The sequence below is a fragment of the Sinocyclocheilus grahami genome, unplaced genomic scaffold (genome assembly GCF_001515645.1).
Source record: "Sinocyclocheilus grahami isolate Dianchi unplaced genomic scaffold, SAMN03320097.WGS_v1.1 scaffold6.1, whole genome shotgun sequence".
In the NCBI taxonomy this organism is placed as follows: domain Eukaryota; kingdom Metazoa; phylum Chordata; class Actinopteri; order Cypriniformes; family Cyprinidae; genus Sinocyclocheilus; species Sinocyclocheilus grahami.
Genome location: NW_015505185.1, coordinates 3,593,410 through 3,619,009, shown reverse-complemented (window position 1 = coordinate 3,619,009; position 25,600 = coordinate 3,593,410). Strand labels below are relative to the sequence as shown.

At 36.2% G+C, this 25,600-nt stretch overlaps 1 protein-coding gene across 1 annotated transcript in view; it reads right to left on the bottom strand.

The window, feature by feature from the left end:
- The window catches only part of LOC107588136 (WSC domain-containing protein 1-like), a 40,802-nt gene extending 18,514 nt beyond the window's left edge, over positions 1-22,288 (bottom strand). The window contains exons 1-8 of the mRNA XM_016276145.1: positions 21,999-22,288; positions 11,563-12,287; positions 11,275-11,389; positions 7,863-8,047; positions 4,006-4,127; positions 3,433-3,604; positions 1,838-2,002; positions 920-1,120 (exon numbers count right to left, since the gene is read on the bottom strand). Coding sequence (XP_016131631.1) covers positions 920-1,120; positions 1,838-2,002; positions 3,433-3,604; positions 4,006-4,127; positions 7,863-8,047; positions 11,275-11,389; positions 11,563-11,980 — 1,378 coding nt within the window. The 5' untranslated portion in view covers positions 11,981-12,287; positions 21,999-22,288. The remainder of the gene's footprint in view (positions 1-919; positions 1,121-1,837; positions 2,003-3,432; positions 3,605-4,005; positions 4,128-7,862; positions 8,048-11,274; positions 11,390-11,562; positions 12,288-21,998) is intronic.
- Positions 22,289-25,600: the final 3,312 nt, after the last annotated feature.

The window sequence follows — 25,600 nt, the reverse complement described above, 5'->3', positions numbered from 1 at the left end:
CAAAAGTTTTCCGGCTCTTAATGCATGGTTTTTCCTTCTGGAGCATCAGTGAGCGTTTGAACCTTCTGTAATAGTTGCATATGAGTCCCTCAGTTGTCCTCAGTGTGAAAAGATGGATCTCAAAATCATACAGTCATTGTTGGAAAGGGTTAAAACACACAAAAATGCTAGAAAAACAAAGAATTTGTGGGACCTGAAGGATTTTTCTGAAGAACAGCAGGCAGTTTAACTGTTCAGAACAAACAAGGGACTCATGAACAACTATCACTAAACAAAAAAACACAGCTGTGGATCATTCAGGTAACAACACAATATTAAGAATCAAGTGTATGTAAACTTTTGAACAGGGTCATTTTTATAAATTCAGCTAATATTTTCTCTTGTAGACTATATGTAAACATCTTTTATGTGAAATATCTTATTCAGGTCAGTCCTAAATAAACAATAACATGCATTTTGTATGATCCCTCTTATTTTGGTCAAATAATTTAACATTTTGCAGGTGTACGTAAACTTTTGACTTTAACTGTATGTATATATTTGCAATACTGACAGCCACTGATGAAGTAAAACAAAAAATTCTAATATTGTGTGATAACCATTATGGTAGTGAAAGCAATTTCTCTGAGATTACAAAATTAATTGGACAAGCTTTTAACTGGCTTTTAATTAACTGGAAATAAATACTTACTAAAAATGAACTAAACTAAAACTGAACAAATTAAATTAAACCTAAATAGTAATATATAAAAATAACAAAAATTAACAAATTTACTAAAACAAATAACAAAATTAAAAAAAGTTATTAAATTATAATGAATAATTTTAATAAAATCTATAACAGTATATAAAAGAATACTAAAATAACACTAACATAAAGTGTCATAGAAGAGCTTAACTTATACTGTACTCATAATACCTTTGCTTTTCCAGTGCTGATCAGAAGCATAACCAAGATGCCCGGCGCACTTGCGGTTGAACTCAGCCATGAGTGAGCGGTAGGGGTTTCTTATCAACAGTATTGCTGAGTCATACATCTCTATATCCCGCTGGCCGCTCTCATGTGTCTTCACACAGATGGTTCTTCCACTCTTCCAGTAATCTTTCTCACCCTTGAAGCCTGCACAGTTGGGAGGAGAAAAGGATTAGAATATTCAGCCAACTGCATGTGGCGACCGCCCAGTGCCGCCTCTGAATCCAAACACATACGTTCCAAAAACTGCATCAGAAATGGTGTTAGTCCAGGCATGGGCTCCACGGCCCCCCTCAGGCAAATGTGTCAGGTTCTGTGATGGATTTGAAAAGACACTCTGACTTTCAAGGCAGGTCAAGTTCTTTAATGATAGAAAAAAAAAAAATCCTCAATAAAGTTTGGCATTTGAAAGAAAAGAGAAGGTCAGCTGTGCCCAAATGCACATTATCAAGCCATCTCAAAAGCTGCATGGTAGGAGCTGAAGAAAAATAAGAAAAATGTCGAGAAACTTCAAAAAAAAAAAAAAAAGAGGCTCTGCTGTTTTTAATAAATCATTCCAAAACTCACAAACTCTGGAGTTACTGTTTAAATCAGTCCAAACTTCTTAAAAACAGTTATATATACAGTATGTATATATAATCTCATGATGTTGTGGTGGTAGATTAAACTTTGGTTAAATTCCCACTGTCCATTAGAGACATCAGCCTGTTTATATGCAAAAAGATAGCAATGATGATAAATTCATTCCATCCAATGTCTGTGCAATAATATTTTTCAGAGTGGTTTGATTTGTGTCCGTCAAAGACAAGCAAGCTTTTAAAATGGTAAGATTTATGATCAATGGTAGAGTAGTGCTACTGTTACCTCTATTGTAGAGGGTGCCATCAAAGTAGTAACTGCCTGTGTAGTAGCCTGTGGCGAGCTCGATCAGGTGCCTCACCCAGGTGTTCCCCGCACCAGGAAAACTGGACAGAGCCACCAGTGAGCTGGACTTCTCAGGTAGAAACTTCTTCTCTGTGCATCTGGAATCTGGACAATAAGAAATTTTCAATATTTATTTGCCACTTATAGAAGGTAAGATAACATATAACAACCTGTTATTTTCAGCCAGGTAGTTATATTGCATCTGTTTATTAAAAAAAATCACATAAAATAATTCCTCAAAGGGTTATCTAATAAAAATATAGAAATACATTTATTTTAAGAACTACATAAACTATGTTTTTTTTTTTTTTTTGTAAAAGTGCTGTGTTTTTTTTATTGATTGATTGACTGATTGATTTTTGGTTGTGTGTATCACCTACAGCTCTGCATAGCCTTTCGGAGCATCCCAGTGTTAGGTGAGAATGGCTGAAGTTTATTTTTAACAACAATTGTTAACAATTTTCTTGTGTTAACATATCTCCTATTGCAACAGGAAGTCGGGGGAATGACAGCTTGATAAAACCAATTAGCATAAAACCATGCTAGTAGATGGCAGGTGGTATTTGAGAGAGAAAACATTTGATAAATTTAGTTCATTAAATTATGACTGTTTATATCTATTAAGATTAAACGGGGTAACTGTTCCTTCAGTTACAATACATATCATACTGTTTAAAAGCTTGATGTCAGTAACATTTTTTTGGAAAGAAAGAAATTAATACTTCTATTCAGCAAGGATGCATTTATTGATCAAAAAGGACAGTAAAGACATTTACAATGTTATAAAAAGATTTGTATTTTGAATAGATGTTGTGTACTTCATATTTATCAAAGGATCCTGAAAAATGTAATATGTGCTGTATATATTTATTTATAAAATACAAAAATATTAAGCATCAAAACTGTTTTCAATATTTATAATAATAAGGCATATTTCTTGAGCACCAAATCAGCATATAAGAATGATTTCTGAAGGATCATGTAATATTGAAGACTAAAAATTTATCTTTGCCATCTCATGAATAAATTACATTTAAAAATCTATTACAAGTTATTTTAAACTAATAATATTTCACAATATTTCTGTATTTACTGTAATGTATTTATTCACTCATTTATTCATTCCCCTCACAAATTATATGACAAAAGCCCTCAGTAGAAATCCTAACTAGTTAGCTACCAAATCCACCCACAAAGACACAAGCTGTTGAAGATATTTACTTTCAGTCATGCTTATTATTTTTCAAGCAGTCTCAGATATATGGGTACTTTATAGATTTGCGGGTACCCTTAGGCTATTATGTGTTGTTGGAAAGTTTAGCATTGCCAGGCATACCTAAAAAGGTATTATTCACTTTTACATTCTTTCATAACTTCCCAAAGAAAAATCTTGAAATTGAATGAGCAGGCACCCTGTTTAATTCTAGCATACATCTCGAGGCTGAGCTCTATGTGAGAAAGATAAACTGCCCGTGTGGGGAAATGTGAGCACAGAGGTAATTATTAAGATCAGTGAGGTTTCCACAGAGTCTTACCTTGAACAGGTGTCTGATAAACCTGGAGGAAGAGCTGACGGGAACCCTGGGTAGGCAGACTGCTGTTTTCCACAGCACAGAGCTCTTCTTTCACCGGCTCGTGAAGAGTGAAGCGAGGAGTGGCGTAGCCACAGAAACAGTCGGGCTTCCTGACCAGGGCCAGAGGAAACTCCTGATAAGAGAGAGTAAATATGTGTATGAATGACACCAAGAGCCCACCTCTACGTCTCAATCCATACTTCAAATTACACCTATTTTGAGTTATCATTATCTAAAAACGTTCTCAAGCAGTGCAATTAGCTTCTCAGCTAAAAACGAGGATGAATCAATCGACCATGTTGCCAGAGTGCAACAAAGCATGACCATCTGATAGAAAGGGCTCAAATTATACCACAATCAAAGAGATAATGCTGTGTAGAAGATTGATTACAGAGCAAATTTGTGCTCTCTGGGGACACATTAAAGTTTAAACAAGCAGATTGTGTTCAGAAGAGTGGGAAAATATATCAGGACTACAGCAGACCATATCCAATCCACATTAATCTAGTGTTGATGCAGTCAGGAAAGTCAGACCTGATCCATGCAGTTCTGGATGCACCACTGGGAGGTGAGGTTGGGCTGGATGGCATGAGCCAGGGAAGCTGCTGTTGAGTTGTCAGGTTTTTTGAAGCAGCCCCGGTAGCGCACGTTCCTGTCTGAAGGCAGAGGAGAATGGAGAAAAATAGTGTAGGAACAAGATTTTGTGCCAACACTCAGTTAATTGCTCTAAGGTTTGGAATACTGCAGTGAATGTGTAATTAAGTAGAAGAAGAAAAAAACTCATAGACCTTCAAAGAAATATCAAACAGTTCAAGGAATCAGGCTGTATGGGTAATGGGTGAACTGCAAAGAAGCCACATTTCACAGAAATAGGAAACTGCGCTATCTAATATGAATAATTTTATCATTTTTTTCGAGTTGCTTCAGCTTTTTCCAAACCCTTCTCAGGCACAGCTGCATGTTTCTTTTAGCAGGTGCTTTTGAATGTAAGGAAAGGAATGAATTTGATGAAACTCATCGCTATGCTTTAAACTGACATTTTGATTTTGAGCTTCCCATGATAGCAAATGTACACAACATGTTAATATTAATAATAATATGTTTATTTGATATACTGTACACTACCATTCAAAAGATTTTTGGATGTTTTTAAAATACGTCTTTTACACTCACCAAGGCTTCATTTATTTGATCAGAAAACAGTAATACTGTGAAATATTATTACAATTTAAAAATAAATGTTTTCTATTTGAATATATTTTTAAAATGCAATTCATTCCTGTGATGGCAAAGCTGAATTTTCAGCTGCCATTCAGAAATCATTCGAATTTACTGCTCAAGGAACATTTCTTATGATCAATGTTGAAAACAGATGTGCTGCTTAATAATTTTGTGGAAATCGTGATACTTTTTTTTCAGGATTCTCTGAAAAATGAATAGCATTTTGAAATTGTATCTTTATATTTTCCCGTTTTCATTCCAGTTACTATTTCAGTTTTAATTTTAGTACATCAAGTTTTGTTTCAGTTAACATTTATTTTATTTTACAATTTTTTATGGTTTTAGTTACAGTTTTAGTTAACTAGAAGAACCCTGCCTAAATCAAACAATACATCCCTGCATCATTATATAACTATAATAAATGTGCATTTTGTATATAAAGGTTTCCACAGCTAATGTCCAACTAGAATTGACTCGACATAACTGAGCCTACAGCGAACAAGCCCAGAAACAGATTCACCTCATGGACAAACACCGGATGTGAGTGGATACTGTGATTTAAGGCGTTTGTATCTGCATTAGCGAGTGTGCTCAGGGCCTTCATGACACTTTGTCACCTCTGCAGGGTAAACAAGCACTCTGTAACCGAAACCCCGGGGCTTTTGTTTGCCTCTCCAAATAAATGAAGAGGCCCTGCAGACCGCCGTTTGCTTTTGAAGCAATTACATGATTCTTTGTGAGGGCCATAAATGAGACACAGCTGCATGAAAACATCAAACAAAGCACTATTAAAACGAAGAGCACCACAGGCCTCGGGTGAGCCTCTGAACTTTTTACTAAGACCGGCGGTAGACTGTTCAACTATAACAAAACAAGTCAGACCATGGTCACCGACACAGGTGTGGAAAAGCGATTCTTGCAGAATGTTGTGCACAGAATATTTTCGCACAAAAATAAGCTATGTATTATAGGCTGTAGACCGCTCTTAGATTTGTAGTCAATAATTAAAAAAAATAAAAATTCTTTAATAATTTGGAGGAGTATGTATGTAAAATTATATAAAGGTTATGCATATATAAAAATACAAAAAAAACAAAAAAGGCCCTTAAAGTGTAGGAGAGAATGAGGCAATTGTAAGAATTTTTAAATGTTCATACACACCTTTAAGTAATAACATAATTGCTTTCATACTGAACAGTTTTGCTTTTATTTGTGAGACCTATTGTACAATTAAATGACACACAACCATTCAAAACTACCATTTAAAAAAAAGAAATTAATACTTTTAGGACACATTAAGATGATCAAATGAGACAGTAAGACATGTTACAAAACATTTCTAATTTGAATATTTACTGTACCACAGTTTCCACACAACTGTTTTCAACACTGAAAATTCAACGTTGCCATCACAGGAATAAATTAAATTTTAAAATATTTTAAATTGCAGTAATATTTTACAATATTACTGTTTTCGCTGTATTTTTGATCATATAAATGCAGCCTTGGTGAGCAAGAGACTTCAAAATATATTTTCCTACCCCAAACTTTTGAACAGTAATGTAAATTCAATCCGTTTTCATTAAAATATATTGATGAGTCTGAGTAGATTCTGTTTTCCTAATTAAACCACACAATTTTTATTTTTAGAAAAGGTAAAATGATCAGACTCCTTTTTTCTCAGGCTGAGAGGGAACTTTACTGTCACAACTCATTAAAGAGTGTCACTCATTAAAAAATGTAAAGCATTACAACTGCCCCCAGTGTCCCCTTCACATTTACAGTTTTTAGCATATGTTAGCATAACAATTAAAACAATCATTTAGAGACCTCTTTATGGCTTTTCTGTTGCATTACATGAACATCTTAAAAGCAACAGCCCAAACAATGCACAAATCCCTCTTAATGGATAGCATTTTCAATTTAGGCTACAAAACATATGGTCAATGCTTAATAGCTGTCTGTGAGTGTTGTGCTGGGCCGAATCCAGTTGGCCTGAAACTGCAGAGGGACATTGGGTCAGAACACAAAGGTCCAACAGCATGTGGAAGAGACTGATGAAGAAACCCGTTTCAAACATATGGCCACATCAAAGCTCCACTGCCAGACAGTGGGTTACCTGCAGAAGCAGCACTGCTTTTATCCAGTATAAAAGTATTACAAACTTTTTTTTATTTTTTTATTCATGAAGATTTTTTAATTTAGTTTTATTTTAATTAAATTTGTATTTTATTTGTTTTGTTTTGTTTTTAATTGCAAAGTCCCAGAAATCAAGATTTTGAGCTGTATTTAGATATATCACACATTTTGCAATAGAGCTGCAAAAACTGCATATAATGCTTTCATATTTACATTCATTCCTCTGGTAGATGCTTTTTTATAAAAAAGCATTATAAACACTTTTTATTCATTCATGGAGAACTATTTTAACATTTTTTTTATTTTTATTTTATAGCTAGAAAAATACAGAAACCAGGATTTTATTTTATTTTATTACTTAATTGTTTTTTTACTTGATTATTTTATTTTATTTCTAAAAAATTACAAAGTCACAGAAATCAAGATGGTAAACTATATATGTCCCAAATTTTGTAACAGGGCTGGAAAAAAAGTGCAGATAATGCATTCATATTCACTTTTATTCATTTGATAGATGCTTTTAGCCAAAGCATTATTTAAAAGTTTTTCTTTTATTCATGAAGTATTACTTTAACATTTTATTGCTTTATATTATTGCTAGAAACTTACAGAAACCATGATTTTTATTCAGCATTTAGATGTACCAATAATTTTCCTTTTTAAAAGGCAAATCAATTCCTGATATGTGTGTTCTTAATTACATTTATTCATTTGACAGTTGCTTTCATCCAAAATCCACACTTTTTTAACCTTTTTTTATTTCTTGACCTTCATTGTCAGCATTGTGCTCTACTAGTTAAGCTGCGTTTTTGTGCATGTTAACCGCAGAGGTGAGTTACAGCTTATCTGTGCCAGAAAGCAGTATATTAGTTTTTAAGACTTGCATTTGCATTTTTGCATGTTTATATGACTAATATTTTATTCTCTTTCAGAATGCTGTTTTGTATGCTTCCCAATGCATTACTAATGCCATGCATGAATGGGTGAGAAGGTCTGCCCTGCAAAAAGGTAAACTTATTTCAAGCACTCACATCTCCGCTGGCCAGAATGAACCTCCTCCACCTTGTAAACGGACAGACGGGACACACCTCCACAGATGGCGCCCTTCTCGCCTTTGCAGTCCAAGTTACACCCCTCCTCTTTCATCCGAGCGCTTGTGATGCGGTTTCCACAGTAACACTCGGACCCATATTCAAGGCCAGCGAACTGGTACCCGCTGTGTGAAACAAAACATTCGAAATCTAATTATTCTCACAAAATACCGGCCATTCATGAATAACATGAATATTTACAGCAAAAACTCTTTAATTTCTTAATACAAAACAATATTACATTTGTCATTATAAAATAAATATTCATGCAAATGTTAACTAATGTTTTCAAATTATGTAATGGTTTCTTTTTACAGTATTCTAACATAGGTCTAATATAATAACAGAGTTTTGAATTTTAAAGGCGTGGAATTTTGTCTAAAAAAAAAAAAACTTTTTTAAAAAGCCATTACTAGGTTAATTTTTTCCCTTGTTTCAGCATCCCAACCACCTTGACTCAGCAACACTGACTCAACCAATGGCATCAGCTGTGGGCGGGGCTGTCTGTTTGGACAGCCAATGGTAAACAGGGTAAGTGTTTGGGCAACCATTTCGAAAACAGTCAATATTTTGGCAACATCAAATCTCCATGGCCAGACTATGAAAAAAAGTCCATCCCCTGTTGTCCACCGAAATATGTGTTTAAAACTATTTTGGACTGTCACTTGTAAATGGTGCTTGATCTGTGCATATTTCTCTCCTAAATAAGATGGGACAACTTATTCACTGGAGAAAGCAATATTATGGATAGAGGACTTGGCAACGGTTTGAGGTTAAAAAAATCTTGATGAATTTGTTTATACAATTATCGTTTCACAAGACGTTAACTGATGTACTCGAGTCGTGTGGATTACTGTGATTTTTAATCAGATATTTGAAGTCTCATTCTGACGGCACCCATTCACTGCAGAGGATCCATTGGTGAGCAAGTAATGCAAAGTTTCTTCAAATCTGTTCTAATGAAAAAACAACTCCTCTGCATCTTGGATTGTCAGTAAATTTTCAGCAAATTTTCATTTTTGGGTGAACTGCATGTCAGTGCATTCTTTGGTTCTCCCAGAAAAGCCCTTATACTTTTTACACTCTTTAAAAGACAGACCCAGTAGGGATTCTGCTAAAGTCCACCACCATCTCCTTGTTCATATCTGGTTGTGAGCTCAAGGGGTTAACAGCTGGTGATTGGCCCGCTTGCTGAGCTAAACATCTGTCTCACCATTTCCACACCCTGCGGCGCTAGCCTATGCCACTTTGTAGTGGCAGCCGTTCTCAGGGTGCCATTGTGAACCACCTGGCCAGCTATCTCACAGTAACGAGCCTGTCCAGGAGGCTCCTGCATTCACCTCTATCTCATCTTTTCCAATAAATTGGGACCTGTACAGACTGGTTCTGGTTCTGTGACATTGACAGCAAATTGGTTAACGGTTAATCACAACGATCTTCCTCCATCTCAAAGCTTTTGTCCTCTGGCCCTCTTGACTTTTTTTGAAGATTGCAAAAAGGCGCAGCACGATTCCATTCAAGCATGTTGGTGTAGGGCTCAACAGGTATTAGCTTGAGCCCCTCTGCAAATTGTTTCTCTGATCCTCAGCTTGAAACGTGGCATTGGCACTGCCATGGAAACCCAGCCAGGGACATTCCCACTGTTAAATCTGCACTCTGAATTAATCGCTCAGTTTGGGCATGTACCTGCAGACACAGAACAGGAGAAGATTTTTTCCCTGTCACCTATCTGTAGATGATAACACTGGGCTGGGATGTCAGATCCTTTTCAGTCTGAGCAGTCACAGAGTATTAACGAAAACGTTTTCTTAGATATAAATATGTTCTATAAATGTGAGGTTCTGTTACTTATTTTTTATCAGCATTAGAGGCTGATCCCATGTTTTTGAGGTGTTTACTTTTAGATATTTGATAAACTATACTTCTGATACTATACTAATCTTAAAAGTAAGATTTTTTTTAAAATTGAAAACCAAATATGACAAATCAAAAGTGGCAGTAAAGACTTCTATGTTAAAAAACTTTAAAACTTTCTATTTATCACAAATATTAAGCAGCATAACTGTTTTCAGCATTGACCATAATGATAAATGTTTCTAGAGCAGCAAATCTTCATATTCGAATGGTTTCTGAAGAATCATGTCATATTGAAGATTGAAGAAATGGCTGCTGAAAATTTAGCTTTGCCATCACAGAAATAAATAACATTTCAAAATATATTCAAATAGAAAACAGATGTTTAAAATTGTAATACAATTTCATAATATTACAGATTTTTATTCAAATAAATGCACCCTTAGTACGCATAAGAGATTTCTTAAAAAAAAAAATCTTACTGACCCTGAAGTTTTAAATGGTATCTAATATGAAATTAACCTAGCATGAAAAGTAGCTTGTCAAATGTCTATATGCCACTTAAAATGGCATTTCTGGTCTTTGGTCTTGAGATTTATTTAGGCTTTGCAACTCTGTTATCCATTCTGAATTATTTTCTTTTTCCTTTTCTGTTTAATTTGATTATTTTCAATGTTTTCTAAATTATAAAATTACACCATTTTGTCATTAAGTATTTAATTTAACGCATTGTAACAGAATGGCAAATGTCTTAATGGCAAAATTTTATTTGAAATATTAAATGATACTGATTCCGCGGCTGATGATCAATATTTTCAGAACATTTTCTTTACCTACTTGCACTGGTCATTTGAAATAACAAAAAAATGAATTTTCAAGTTTGTTTGTTTGATCTTTGTACAGTTTATACAGACCATCTCTCTAGCTGTAAAGCAAGAACATAATATTGCCTTAAAGTTGTCAACACTGTTAATTATATGATTTTCTTCTTCATAGGACGTGACTATGTCAGCGTGAATAAAAGATCATCTTTAGCACATGTTAGGTTTCATGTTTTCTAATGGACTATTTAGATTCCCCCTGAACATTGCAAATGTCACCCAAGTAATTAAATAAGCTCTGAAACGTTGGGGGTAATTACAGGAGGTCAGTCCGCCTCACACTTGTTCTCTGGTGGTCAATTATCCGCCGGCCTAAGAACTTGAAAAAGTGTATACTCCATCATGGCAGATAGATGTTTCTCCTCCAACATTAGCGGAGTCCAGGTCCAGAGCTGCGCTCCATTAATTGGGCCTGATCCAATTCCCAGCATGAGCTCGGCCAGCTGGCACAGGGATGCACATTGCATGTTATTTTCCCTAAACACTGTTTCATTATTTCTTGATTTAAGATGAGCACAGAGGAGCCTCAAGGCAACAGATGTCCATCTGCTTTTGGTGGCTCCGTGATTAAAACAAAAGCTGTGAGTATTTGAGTATACTCTGTATTAATCACATACCTTTCCGTGCAGGTGTCCTGACACAAGGTGTTGGTCATTTTCCGGAAGTCATAAAACACCATCCCTTTGAGCGCCCGGTCTTTGGCGTCATCCAGAAAGCAGCCAATGTACGTGCCTGAGCAGAGAATAACAATCGCATTAAAAATTCAGAACGTGACCTTTTTCTGCAGATGGGAAGATTCCGCAGCACAGCTTGGAATCCAGATAATTGAGAAAATAAACCAATTATCATAAACAACCAATTTGTCATTCTCAAAAGCTCACAGCTCATTTAGCACCGAGCTTCACCTTTGTGTCGGATTTTTCTTTTCGGAAGAACTTTCTCCACTCTGGATGCTTCCTGTTCGGACATGAGGCTGTGGAACCAGCGACGTCTCAGATATCGGATCTCCTGGTTTCGTGAGATCAGCCATTGTGGTCCAGCGTTGTCTTCGGATAAAACGCTTTGGTATCGCACCCCCTTTCCGGAGAGCCGAGCTCCCATTATTCCATAACTTGTCCGGAGGGCAGGTGCCTCCAGGGCCCTGGGAGGAGATGGCAAAGACGGCAATGGAAAGTAACTGCTCGTCCCACGCTGTGACACCACCAATCCATGTCTCTGCAGAAGGAGGACACTTCCAGCCATAATGTATGCGACACCAAGAAACAAGAAGAGCAGCTGAGTCCGTCGCAAGAAGCGCTGAAGCCTGTAGAAGGGCTTTGCCATCTTGCCCTCCTTCCAGGTAAGTGAAAAAAACCTGGAGTCTACGATTTCATGCTGCCATTGTTCCAACAAAAAAAAGGCAGAGACCTATTCCAGATGCTTCATTCTCTAGCAAGCTCTACCAGTGATACCTTATTCACATTCTGTTTAAAAACTCTTTGAGCGCAAAATTCCTCCGGCAAAATGTCCCGCCGTTTACCTGTGAGAGGATTAAGTGAAAACTCGACAGTGGCGTTACATCCCCTCGATGACAGAAGTACTTGTGGCAGAATGTACTCGGAGCTCTTACGGCTCAAAGACTTCAGGGAACCTGGTGGGAAAATAGAAAGCAGTTAGAAGCACATCTTTCACTTTTTTATTCTCAGGGATAGACCGGAGTGCTAGAGACAAGAAAGAAATATAGAGAGAGTGTGTGGCAGTTATTCTGGTAGTATGTCTCCATTAAGAGAGGAGAGCAGGCCTTGCTGGCTGGAGAAGCATTATCTGTTTGTGCTCCTGTCTGTCTTTATGAGTACACGGCAGATGTGAAAAGTCTAAGAGGGAACACTACAGTCTCCTAATCGAGGTGCAAGCTATGGGAGGGCTCGGGGTAGGGGTCTGACAGTTCAAAAAGAAAGTGGAAACCAGTAGAGATTTTTAAAAGTCTGTGTGCGTTAAGTCTATGGGAAAATTGTTTCAGAGGAGCAGCATTTTGGCTACAAAAGCAATTTCTTTGCTTTTTTTTGTAATATAATATTGTGCATTACTGTCAAAAGTTTGGGGTCAGTTTTTTTTTTGGACCAAAGGTTATAATGATTACAATGTAAAAGATTTATATTCCTACAAAACATTTCTATTTCAAATAAATGCTGTTCTTTTGAATTTCTAATAACCAACGAATGCTGAAAAAACTAATTTATCATATTTTCCACAAAAAATTTAAGCAGCACAACTATTATCAACATTGATAATAATCACGATATATAAATGATTTCTGAAAGACACTGAAGACTGGAGTAATGACTGCTAAAAATTCATCTTTGCCATCAAAGAAATAAATTACATTTTAAAAATATTAAAATATAAAACAGTTACATAACGTAAACAGTTGATATATTATTTTTATAAAATAATTTATTTTGTTTTTACCTTTTTTTATCAAATAAATGCAGCCTTAGTGAGAATAAAATACTATTTTCAAAAACATTAAAATCTTTTAATAACTGATTTTCATTTCAACATTCTCAAATGCACATTCATGTTTCTAATGTTTCTTCTTTTCCTTTCTTTCTTTTTTTTAAATCATGTAACATGTTTGTTAGCTGGCTGACTGAAATGAAATCTGGTTGAGTACTGCTAATCTGAGCCAAATCGTTTCTATAACTTGCAGCACTTTTTCCTTCTATTCACTTTAGACATTCTTGAAACTTTCAGCCCATTATTTCAGCTCCACTGAGAATCCTTTTGTGTGGCAAAAACAAACCTTTTAACAAGTCTAACTAACTCAGGGGTGGGCTGTCCCTCGCTTCCATTCATTCTTGCCAATCAAGCAAGTCTAGCTCTACAGAGCCCACTGTGTGCCCCATATATTCTCCCAGTCTATTTCATCTTGAATATATCTGGGCCCACAGAAGATGAAAACACAGGCTGAGCCATATACTGATTATGCATTAAACGCATAATCACCACACCACACATTAATATGAATGTGGATTTGGTTTAATGTGTAAGACTTAAAGGAGAATAAAAACAGAATATCTAACCAATGTTAATCAAGCTGGTCTTAAAGTCAAATTGATCCTATTTACTTTCTTAACGCAGGTGTCTGTTCTTACACAATAATCTAAAGGGGGAAAATGTTTTTGTAATGAAAATACATTTAGTTTTTCTTCTGAAATGGATTTCTTTTTCCACTGACCCCTTAGGCCACACAGGTTATTAGATATGACCCAATTGCCAAATAGCTATAGCATTGTTTTATCAAACTCATATTACAGAATGCCCAGTTTATGATGTAAGCAATTCCCGATGGATAAAAGTACCGCTCTACATTTTTTTCTCATTAAATAATAATTCATTACATTTATATAGCGCTTTTCTAGGCACTCAAAGCGCTTTACATTGTCAGGGGGTATCTCCTCATCCACCACCAGTGTGCAGCATCCACCTGGATGATGCGACGGCAGCCATAGTGCGCCAGAACGCCCACCACACACCAGTTCATTGGTGGAGAGGAGACAGAGTGATGAAGCCAATCAGCAGATATGGGGATTGGGCAAATTTGGCCAGGATGCAGAAGTCACACCTCTATTCTTTTCGAAAAACATCCTGGGATTTTTAATGACCACAGAGAGTCAGGACCTCGGTTTAACGTCTCATCCGAAGGACGGTGCTTGTTGACAATATTCCCCATCACTATACTGGGGCGTTAGGACCCACACAGACCACAGGGTGAGCACCCCCTGCTGGCCTCACTAACACCTCTTCCAGCAGCAACCTAGTTTTCCCAGGAGGTCTCCCATCCAGGTACTGACCAGGCTCAGCCCTGCTTAGCTTCAGTGGGCAACCCGTCTTGGGTTACAGGGTGATATGGCTGCCGGCTGTATATAAAATATATACTTTTTGTTGCGATTCACAATAATACATTCTATTTTCAAGTATTCATTTTCAATCTCATTTTACAGCTTCAGACTCTGGGTAAAAATGTCATTATTCTGATTCTGAGTCCGATTTTTATTAGAGATAACTGGGCCAGTTGCAGCTTTCCATACAAGCACAGCTTTACTCACTGAACCCCTTTTGAGCCCCAAACCCCTTCTTTTTAGGCCTAGTGCTGGCAAAAGGCCTAGATTTGCATAAACGCTTGAGATGCAGGGGCGGGTGTCCTCGCCAGCACCAGAGGAAACCATAACTACGAGGCGGCTGAGAATGTCAATCAGCCTGAGGGCTCATTATTCTTCTAGCTATGAACAGTGAGTGACTGGCGTCTGGTAGTTTTTCCCCCCTCTGCGAGTACATGGAGCAGCTTCTAACAAATATATCCTTTACAAGACAGAGGATGCATGCATAGTTGACAGAAATCAAATTAACACCCACTGCATCTGCCATTCTATACCTTTATTTATCTTATTTTCAAAATCAGAAAGTTCTAGTACTGCAAAGTCTAATTTTCTTTTTAAATTGATCCTTTAACATGTCATATTCATCTGAATGAATCTGTTTTTCATTTTAATCATTTGCAACATCATGTTCTCATAAACCGTTTTTCCCCATGTATACATAATTCATGAATAATATATACAAATATGAAAAGCTACTTACATGTATATGAAGCAGATTTACAGAGAGCTGACAGTTTTTGTCTAGGCACGCCATCCTAAAAATGTGACGCTCATGGCGTGAGATACTAAAAAACAACTTGACTTTTGTATTTTGATAATGTCTCTTAAATAATCCTTTTTTAAAAACATCTATTAATTTTCTTCTCAGCAAATATTGATATGGAGCTTTCGCAAATTATTTAAAATTATGCAATCAGTTCCATTAAAAAATTGATCTGATTGACAACCAAAGTATAAATGTATACACCCTAGATGAGTTATTGTATATATAAATACATACATATCGAAAGAGGTTAAGCAACACATATGTAGGGGCTTTGTGTTTTTGCCTTACGGAAGATTTTGTATATTTATATGAGCCCTTAGTGGGCACTTGATGTCAAATCCTACTGAAATAAATTATTATTTCTGTTCATCTTTCATCTCTGTAGCGAGCAAATACATATTTCATTTTGTAGCATGAATAAAATCTAGGTACAACTAACTAGCTATTTTTTCTAACAGAGTAGAGTATTTATTTCATTTATTTTTTGAGTTTGTGTTTGCGTATTTTTTAAAATTGTTACTCAAATTAAAATGAAAATACCTGTTCTATGAAATCAGCTTGTACAGGCACTATGCCTTCACTGCTTTGAATACTCAACTAGGATTTTCCACTATATATTTATTCAGTTGAAAATTGAAAAATGAACCAGAAATGAGGCCACGGTGTATTTATGAGAGATGAGTTTCTTGTCATATTGGTCAACCGGAGAATTTGGCAGTAGTCCTGAGCTTTTTTTTAAAGACTATTATTCACTTTAAATAACTGTAATTAATGGAGCCAAAGGGAGGCGGCTCGATTAATTATAAGGATGGTCCGTTAATGAATGTTATAGCAGTGAGATGCGTTGGACACATAATTCATCTTATGTTGTCTTCCCTTTCGCTCTGTTGTGTGCTTGCTGGTAAATGGTATTGCATTTCACACAGAAACAAATGCATTTATGAATAATAATGCAGAGCCAAGGTCATTTCCATTTTCCATTCAGGGAAGTCTGACGAATCCACGGTGCATTTCAAAGAGCATTAAGTTCGAAAGCAAATGTTATTTGCCTTTATTTGATGTATTATTTATTAGTCTATTTTGCTGTTGCTCTTGTGGCATATGCTGCAAAACTCTTGTGTTGTAATAGCATAACGCTGAGTCTTCATGGCTGTCGGTGGACACGGACAGCAGCGAGCGGGTGCTGTAGGTCCAGACTGGTGCACTCATTTGTCTTCATCTGCTTTCCCAGCATGTTATCATCTCACTTACAACAGGGCAGCAACAGTTCCATCCCAGAGGCTGATGGGATTGACCCTGGAGCTCAGATGCTGCCTGGAAAGCTCTCTTGCCACCATCTCTGACCATCTGACTGTTATGTGCTCCTCTTTAGTATCTCTGAATGAAGCATTTCAGTAAGAAATGTTTAAGCGAAGAAGGTTTCCACAGTCATAATTTCGCTTCTAAAAAGCGTCACAGTGGGGCGGTAGACACATGACAGTTGGCCCGCTGTTCCCCTGGCCCGCACTGACCCCAATCTGTCCCCCTTTAATATATATTTTCAAGGCCAAATCCAAGAAATGAGGAAGGGAACGCATTTTATATTAAGCTTCTCATTCCTTATGCACTGCAAAAAGTGGTCACATGCAATTGTTACCACGAGGAGCTGTTTCTAACCCTTACATTTAGTTTTGCTAGTGTAACCTAATGTATTTAAGTTGATTCAGTGATGTTAAATAATATTTTGTCTTGAATGATTCATTTAATTTAGATGCTATTTAGAATTTAGATTCATTAATTCAAGTATATACTGTAGTGTGAATGAAATCTCCAAATTAGTTTGTAGCAGTATGTTTCATATATTCTGTCATATGTTCTTGGTAATAATCTTGCTCAGCATCACACCCCTGGCTGAATAATCTAATCAAAGAAATTTAAAGAGACATTTCCAGCTGTTCACTGATTGGCAGCCTATCAGCGAATTCAAAATAGTGTATGCAAAGGTTCCAAGAGCGGTCGTGAAAACTAATTAAGAGTTCACTTATCAAAATTGCATCTTATCTTGCATAATATTAGCTTAAAGGAAAGGAAAATAAACCAAACATATGCAACATGTTATTTAGTAGAGTTCATTTCAAATCAAATGAATAAGTCTGCCTACGTTTTGGAGAAGATGTGTCCATCTGATTTGAAACGCTCAATTTAAATTATTGAAAAATCATGCGTAATGCTTAATCCAAATCCTCTGAAAAAAGAGGAACCTCCAGCTGTGAGCTGAACCACAGGTGATTGTCAATCACTTTATTCACAGCCTATTCAAACTATTGATCATCCACTGCAGGGATTGATTTCACTGCAGTGTCCAAAAGCTCCATATAAACCGAACTGTTTATTTGTTCTAATTTGGTCCGATTTTGCTTTTGAGCCAACTGGGCTTTTGGTTTTTGCAACGACACACACACATGGAGTCCGTATAACGTTATTTTTGCGGATACATTTCAAACGTTATCCATTTCACTGGTTCACATCCAGTACTTACTAGACACTTACAGCAGCAAGAGAGGAAAGGAGATAAATTACACGATGCATTCAAATTTAGTTAGGAATAGTCTGTCTTTGATTATTTATGCTTTGTGTTGCTTGAGGCACATTTACATTTGCAGATTTACAGCCTGGCCATAAACAAGGCACTATAACTAAAATTCGCTCAATAAATGCTGGCTGAAAAGATGGCGACTGCTGGCCCCTGGACACCGGTTTATTGACCACTAAACTACAACGGATGCGTGCACGAAGCAGTGTAGCCGAAGTACTGACAACAGAGTGCTTTAACACCCACAGACCACAGACAAGTAAGTGTGATCATTCTGTGGCCTCTTCTGGGAGACTGAAGCAAGTCCTGGCAAACCACAACTCACACGCATGCATATACAGCAGTGCTCGCTGACACAAACTGGCAAGACTGCAGCATTATTTCCATGTATTTTGCAGGAACTCATCACCATCAGCTGCAGAGGATGACACTGCATTCCAAGAAATGTAGTCCTTTCTTTCTCCAGTGTAATGTCTTCATTTTTTTCAGCTGCTGCAGAAAGTAAATGTAGTGGTTTCTCATCACGAATCGACTGTGAAGTCTTTCATCTGTGCAGACTGTCTGGTTCTGTACAATGAAATTTTACAAGCTGCATTATTACTATTCTTTATCCTGCTATTGTTAGGTCCTTATCCAACAGTAAAGGTAGTATAAGCCCTTAAATGGGTTGCAGGAACACAAAAGAAGATATTTTGAGAAATGTCAGTGTTTTTTTTTTTGTCCATACTTCGGAAATCAATGGACACCAAAACCGATTGACTGTAGCCAACATTCTTTAAAATATATTCTTTCTGTTTTGCAGAAAAAAAAACTTTGGAATGATATAATGGTGAGTAAATGATGACACAATTTTCCTTTTTTTGGCAGAAATTTCCCATTTTTAGAGCAATAATCCGCGTCTTAATCACTAAACACCCTTAGTCCAGTTCAACTTGAATTACTGTCGATCTTTTCTATGTAAATTGGGCTTATTATCAATTGTTTATTATTTACAATACTCAGTGCTTTACATCTAGTGCAATTATTGTTTCAAAAAAGCATTAAATACACTTTTATTGATCATGGAAGCGGTAATTTATCAAATGATGATCAGACAATGAAGAAGAGCCTTAAAATATCAGGGTTAAACTGGCTTCCAAACCCCCTACAAGTTAGTTGACTGCCCAAGACTGAAATTACAACAAGCTTCAATGACTTTTCAAAATATGCAAATAAATATTAACAGCCATGGCAAAAACAGCCCATTCAATCTATTCAGAACGTTTCCGTCAGGCTTGTGGGACCACAGGAGACGGAAGGGAAATAAGACTGTCCCTGGCAAACTGTGCTAAGGCCAGAAAAAAATTCCAGAAGCCACCCTCCATGCATTCATTATTTAGAATATGTTTTAGCGAGGCTGAAGAAACTGCAGTCACCAGTGGTTGGTTGGTCAATCCATTGGAAATCTTAAGGGAAAAGGGTGGTCTATACCAGTGTTAATTTCGTTGACGGATAATTTTCGTCAAGGACATTTTTTTCACCGACGACAATGAGACGATAACGAACTAAAACTCTTTTTAAATTACAAAAACTATGACGTAAATCTATTGACATTTTCGTCAACAAATAAAAACTAGACGAAAATGTTAGGGAGGGACGATTTGGAAAGAGATTCATTCAGAACGAATCAGCTGTGTGGTTCGGAGGTTAGATACGTACAGATGAACCGGCGGGACATAAGCTAACATACACTTGCTGCATGTCGCATAAAACGTTCAAAAAAGTAGTAAGAGAAGAGCAGACATATGGATAAATCTGACGACGCAAGAGAGAGCTCAATTCTGTCCGGTGTTCTGAGAGCAGACACTGAAGCATACACACACAGAAAGCGTGTCTCACAGCGCGCATTAACACGGAGAATTACACACAAAATTATGTTGAATTGTCCGTCTTGACGAGTATTCACGTAAACACAGTTGATTACGTCTTAAGTAAACGTAAACAGTAGGGAGAACGTGTATCAGTACATTGCATCCATTGCAGCTGTGCATTCGGTTTTAATTAGCCTAATTTAGTTGCTATTGTCCGAGTCATTGATGTTAATCAAGCAACAACAGAAAGACAGAAAATCACGGGCTGCTTGACTGAAAAACTTTAGTAGCCCTAAAGATTAATCTAAATTTATTTATAGAAATAAATGTCTGCTTGAAAGAATGAAGAATATGGTAAACAAGCTATTAAACAAACTAATTATGCTATAAAGAATGCATAATTAGCCTATATAACCATTGGTATTTCATTAAAAAGAAGACCATGTTCTTATTCTTTATGAGAAGTGGTTTTATTTAATTTTAACATAAAGGCATGTTGTGTGTCACCGCAGTTTAATCGGTGTCTATCACGATAAAACCTTAATATCAAACCTATATAATGAGTTTGGAAATTTTAGAAAAATGCTTAATAAACGCATTCCACTGTAACTAAACCCATTAGATTTTAGCCGACTAAATTTACTGTAGATTTAGTCGACTAAAATCGTATAATATTTAGTCTACTAAAACTAGACAAAAATATGACTAAAACTAAATGGCATTTTAGTCAAAAGACTATGACTGAAACTAAATCAAAATTTGCTGTCAAAATTAACACTGGTACCAGTCAAAAATAATATTATATCGGAAGGTATTTGCATTAATTGAGACCTGCTTCAAGACTGAATAATCACTTTTTGTCTGACTGCTTCAGTTAGCTTAGTCTTGCTGTAAAAATTGTTCAGATACTTGACCTTGTAGCCAGAAATGTAATCATATGCTGAAAAGAATCTTTGAGCGCTTTTTTGTCCAACATGTAAAGGTGTGCCATTATTTTGATAGCATATTTTCATGCACCAAGTTACCATATTTTTTTTAAATAGGGATAAAAACTAATAAAGGGGACACTATGACATACAGTACAAGCACACCGATGCAATGCAATCATGAAAGATTATGTGTTCATACACAACTCTATGCACAGATACCTCTCTTGGAGATGAGGCGGTTTGCCCCCATAGGCGGTAAATATATGCTGCTGAAAGGTCAACCATGACAAAATGATCTTGATTAACCCTGTGAGACATGAAAGCTGAAGACGGACTCATTTACAGGCAGTCTGGATATATTCCTTTTTCATGACCATAAAAAAACGATATAATGATGAAGGATGAGGGAGGAAAACCTTAATGAAATCTATGGCATCTGGGCGCACTCAAAAGACACATGTTAGTGCAGTTCATCAGATAACCGCAGCTCTTATGGACAAATCCTATCACTGGGCACATAATAATATACACAACTTTAAAAAAAAAAAGACATTTTATATTACAATTATGTTTTGTCATATCACAAAGACAAACACAAGGTAATCAATGTTGTATAATGATTGCATATTGCTTAAAAATTAAAAAAGGTTTATTCACCTATCTACAGACCCAAGAATCCCCCATTTAGATTCTCAAATCAAAGCTAGATTTTCTAACTTGAAAATAATTCATTAATAACTGCAACAAACATCATTACTTTTTATAATGCATAATGGATTGTAAAAATGAAATAATTTTAAATATATGCATTTTATTTATTTATTTACTTTTTATCTATGGACCCCTTAGTGTAGCCTACCTTCACTGGCTCTATTTTTGTGCAACTCTGATCACTTCTGAGGGCTTGGTTTTAAACAATTACACTAAAACAGCCATTTCTTTGATTCTAAAACATTACTTGTACTTTTTAGACTATAAAGCAGTACAGTCTACATGTACTTAGGCAAAATGTTCATGTTTTAAGCACAAAGGAAAATCCTCAAAGCAGAAACAGCAGGTTCAGTCACTTGCACATCAGTCATTAACACTTGTTTGCATTATTTTTGACAAAACTCCCCTTGACTCGAACTGATATACTGGTGTATAAAAGTGACGCATTATATAATTCACGTAAACTTTCCAATGTATTTAGACTGCAGCTATAAATCATAGGCTACTAGACTAAACATTAAAACAATACTTTTGTTGTGAGGGGGGGCTTTTTATGCACTTACAATTTGTAAAATCATAAGAAATTATCTTACCTTTCGCTAAATACCCGACGGCAGTGAAGAACAACAACAATCTTGTAGCATATTAAATGTATTTCAGAGCTTGGGATTTCCTTGTGTTCAATGTCTCTTCATGAACATGAGCATCTCTTTCATCTCTGAGGCGAGCCGCATCTCGCTTTCTCACTCTGTTTTGCTATTTTGCTCCACTTGATGCGTGTCACTAATCCTCTTGCATTTTCTTATTTTGCATAACTGTGAAACCACTGTAACAGCGATAATCCTTATCTAAATCCGTTGCCGTGTTCCCTTTGCTTTGCAGTCCCACGTTTCTCTGTGTGAACGCACGTAAGAGCCCAGCTGTTTTTAAGTCGGACAGCGCTGCCCGTGTGCGCATGCGCCGAAAGAGAGAGAGGGACCAGACCACACCGGGAGGAGAGAGTTTGGGACCGGAGCATCAGTAGCACTTTCAAGGAATCCCTTACAAAAAAAAAACCTACCTGTAGGGGAGACCGAGGAGAGTGTAACACGGGGTGAGTTGTAAAAAAACCGGCTTAACCAATTAAAAATGAGCTACGAGGTGACATCACTATCGTACATGAGCACCATCCTCCTATCTAGCCTATGTAAAAAAATAAAACATTTTCAGGACATAAAAAAATGTGTGAGATTTAGTTAGACAAGGGTTCATTTATAATGTTGTTGTGTATCTGGAAATTAGCGATCTATGACATAGGCTATGTTGTTTTTTTGTGTCTGTCAGTGAGAGATTGAAGGCTATAAATTGCATTTTGTTATAGTGTTATTATTTTATATAATTGAATATTAATTGTAATTCATTGGGTTATTCTTCAATAGTTCCACGAGTTGCTACATTTCAGACATCTTTGTTATTTATTTAAAGCTATTGGCTAATTAGGTAAAAATCATTCAATTTGAATGCATAATGTTGCTATTAGGCAATGGCAAATCTTTAATTCAGATATGAGTAATTAAATATTTATATCTTCATATACCTTTATATAAGGTAAATTATCTATCTATCTATCTATACATAAATAAGTATTATAAACTCATGCAGCATCATCCGGCACATAAACTTAAATCTATATATCAAACATCAGCCTGAAATATCATAAGCAGAGCCATAGCCCCCATAGACATTAAAGAGGAACGTTTGTCCTCAATCTGGAACATTTCATTATACCCTTGTCTAACAGAGTATTTTTTTTCCTTCACAGTTAATGAGGCTCGAAATGTGATGCACTGATATAGATATACTATATAATGTGAAGAAATCACTCTTTCAGATTCCATTCTTTCCTTTTCAAGTTGATTATCATATCATATCACTTCATATCAGAATAAGTTTAGGCTGAGTGCTCGATTTATAATCGTTAACATAAGTGTTGATAGCGCAATAAGCCCTCTCATCAGATTTATGGTCTGTTGTTTGGAAATTTAAGTCACTGCATGCTTCTGAAGAAAGTACCAACATATTTATCAGCTCTAAAAAACACTGCCGCCTGTGTAGTGCCTCTGTAATACGCACAAGTGTACACAAATCCCACACACACTCTCATAAACCCACACAGATGCAAAATAAATAAATAATGAATGAATAAATAAACAGTGGCTGAGAAAGGCAAGAAAAGAAATAAATCCGAGGTTGTAAATTAATGATTATGGAAATCATGTGTCTGTGTAACTCACACACAAATTCAGATAAATGCATTAAACATACCTTTCCAATTATATAATGAAAAAATATTTTTTAAATAAATAAATGGCAGCCAAAAAAAAGCACTGTTGGTGTAACTTAATGACTGTATTTAAATGCAAAACACAAAATGAACGAAGGCCTGTTGCTGTGTAATAAACAAACCCATCAAGATACAAGAGTTTTTAACCTCAAACCAGTGCTTCAGGGCTACAATACAATTCCTCTATCCACAATATTGCTTTATTCATTGAAAAAGTCATCTGAATCAGGAGAAAAATATGCACAGATCAAGCACCGTTTACAAGGGATTACAAGTGGATTTTAATGTGAGAAGACATGCTGGAGGAAGCATTTTTATGGATTATGGACTGGTTGGATGGATTTGTTTCTGACAAACATGCAGATTTTCACTTCATAATAGGTTAATTGATTGATTGGAGTTGTGTGGATTATTTGTGGATTACTGTTGTTGTTTTTATCAGCTATTTGGACTCTCATTCTAACGGCACACATTTACTGCAGAGGAACCATTGTTGAGCAAGTGATATAATGCTAAACTACTCTAAAAAAGTATGTTCCAAAGAAGAAACAAACTCATCTACTGTACATCTTGGACAGCCTGAGGGTGAGTATATATTCAGCACAGTTTCATTTTGAATGAACTATTCCTTTAACATAAACATTTAGCATATGCTGAAACCTCCCTCAACAGCATTTAGATAGAAAAGATTTGATGCCTGGCCAGATGACTAATGTTATATACACTGGCAGCCTCTTTTGTCCCCCAGCACACATGCACAGCAATTTAGAGGTCTTGAATTAAAGCCCCCTGAAATGTGAATGAAAGTGTTGCATAGGTTCCCTGTGCCTGTGCGTCCTTTGTGTTGCGACAGTGCTTGACTGGGCGTGGGAAGATAAATTGTATGCAAATTGATCGTGACACTGATGAATGCAGTCTAATGCATGGAAAGTGGAATAGGTTGCCAAATGATGTTGAGTAGACTTTTTCTAACACCAGATATGTAAAGTGCGTTGTGGCCACTTGATTGCTAAATAGGTTTGTAAAACGAACATTACAGCATAACAATATCTCTGAAGTCATTACCGCCTCCATTTGCATAGACTCGATTCATGTAAATTACACATGAGCAGATGTACAATAACTAGACCGCAATTATCTTATTATATTTGCAAGGATAATTGGAGAGAGCCTAGATACTTATTCTCCTACCAAAATGGGGTTAGAGCACCAGTACATTCATTGGTACTAATTTAATTTTTCGTAATAATTTTTAAGACAAATGGTCCCTGCCTCAAATATAAAAGTCTGTTTCACACCAAACAACAAGCTTATTAACTTTCGGAGGCTTGTTTGTGCTATCATTTACATTTTTATTAAGTTAAGATAAGCATTGCCATAAATCTCTTCATAACCATGATGCTTCTCTCAACCCTTTTGTTTAGCACGTCATCACAGTTTCACTGTGTAAGGAAAGAATTGTTCATCGCTATTGTATGGTACGATACTCGAGGGATAGGCTTTTTTGTTTTGTATGTTCCTCATGAAATAGAGCATTATATGAGCGGATAAGCTTGTGATGGAATAATATTAATTAGAATGCTAACCCCCACTGAAAGATAACATGATTTTTTTATATTTTTATCAAAAGAGGCTATTTGGATAATAGCCACACAGGAGAATAAGATACTGATAACTGAACTTAATGGACTTTATAACCCTTATTGTTAGTCACTTTTGTAATAAAGTCTCTGCCTCGATGTAGTTTATAAGGTGAGTTTTAGGTAATTAATCATTAAATGGATGTTGCTGTGACAGCCACACGTCTCTATCATTTTTCCACATGTATTGTGCTTTCTTCGGCATCTTCTATTGGTTCACATCAGAACAAAA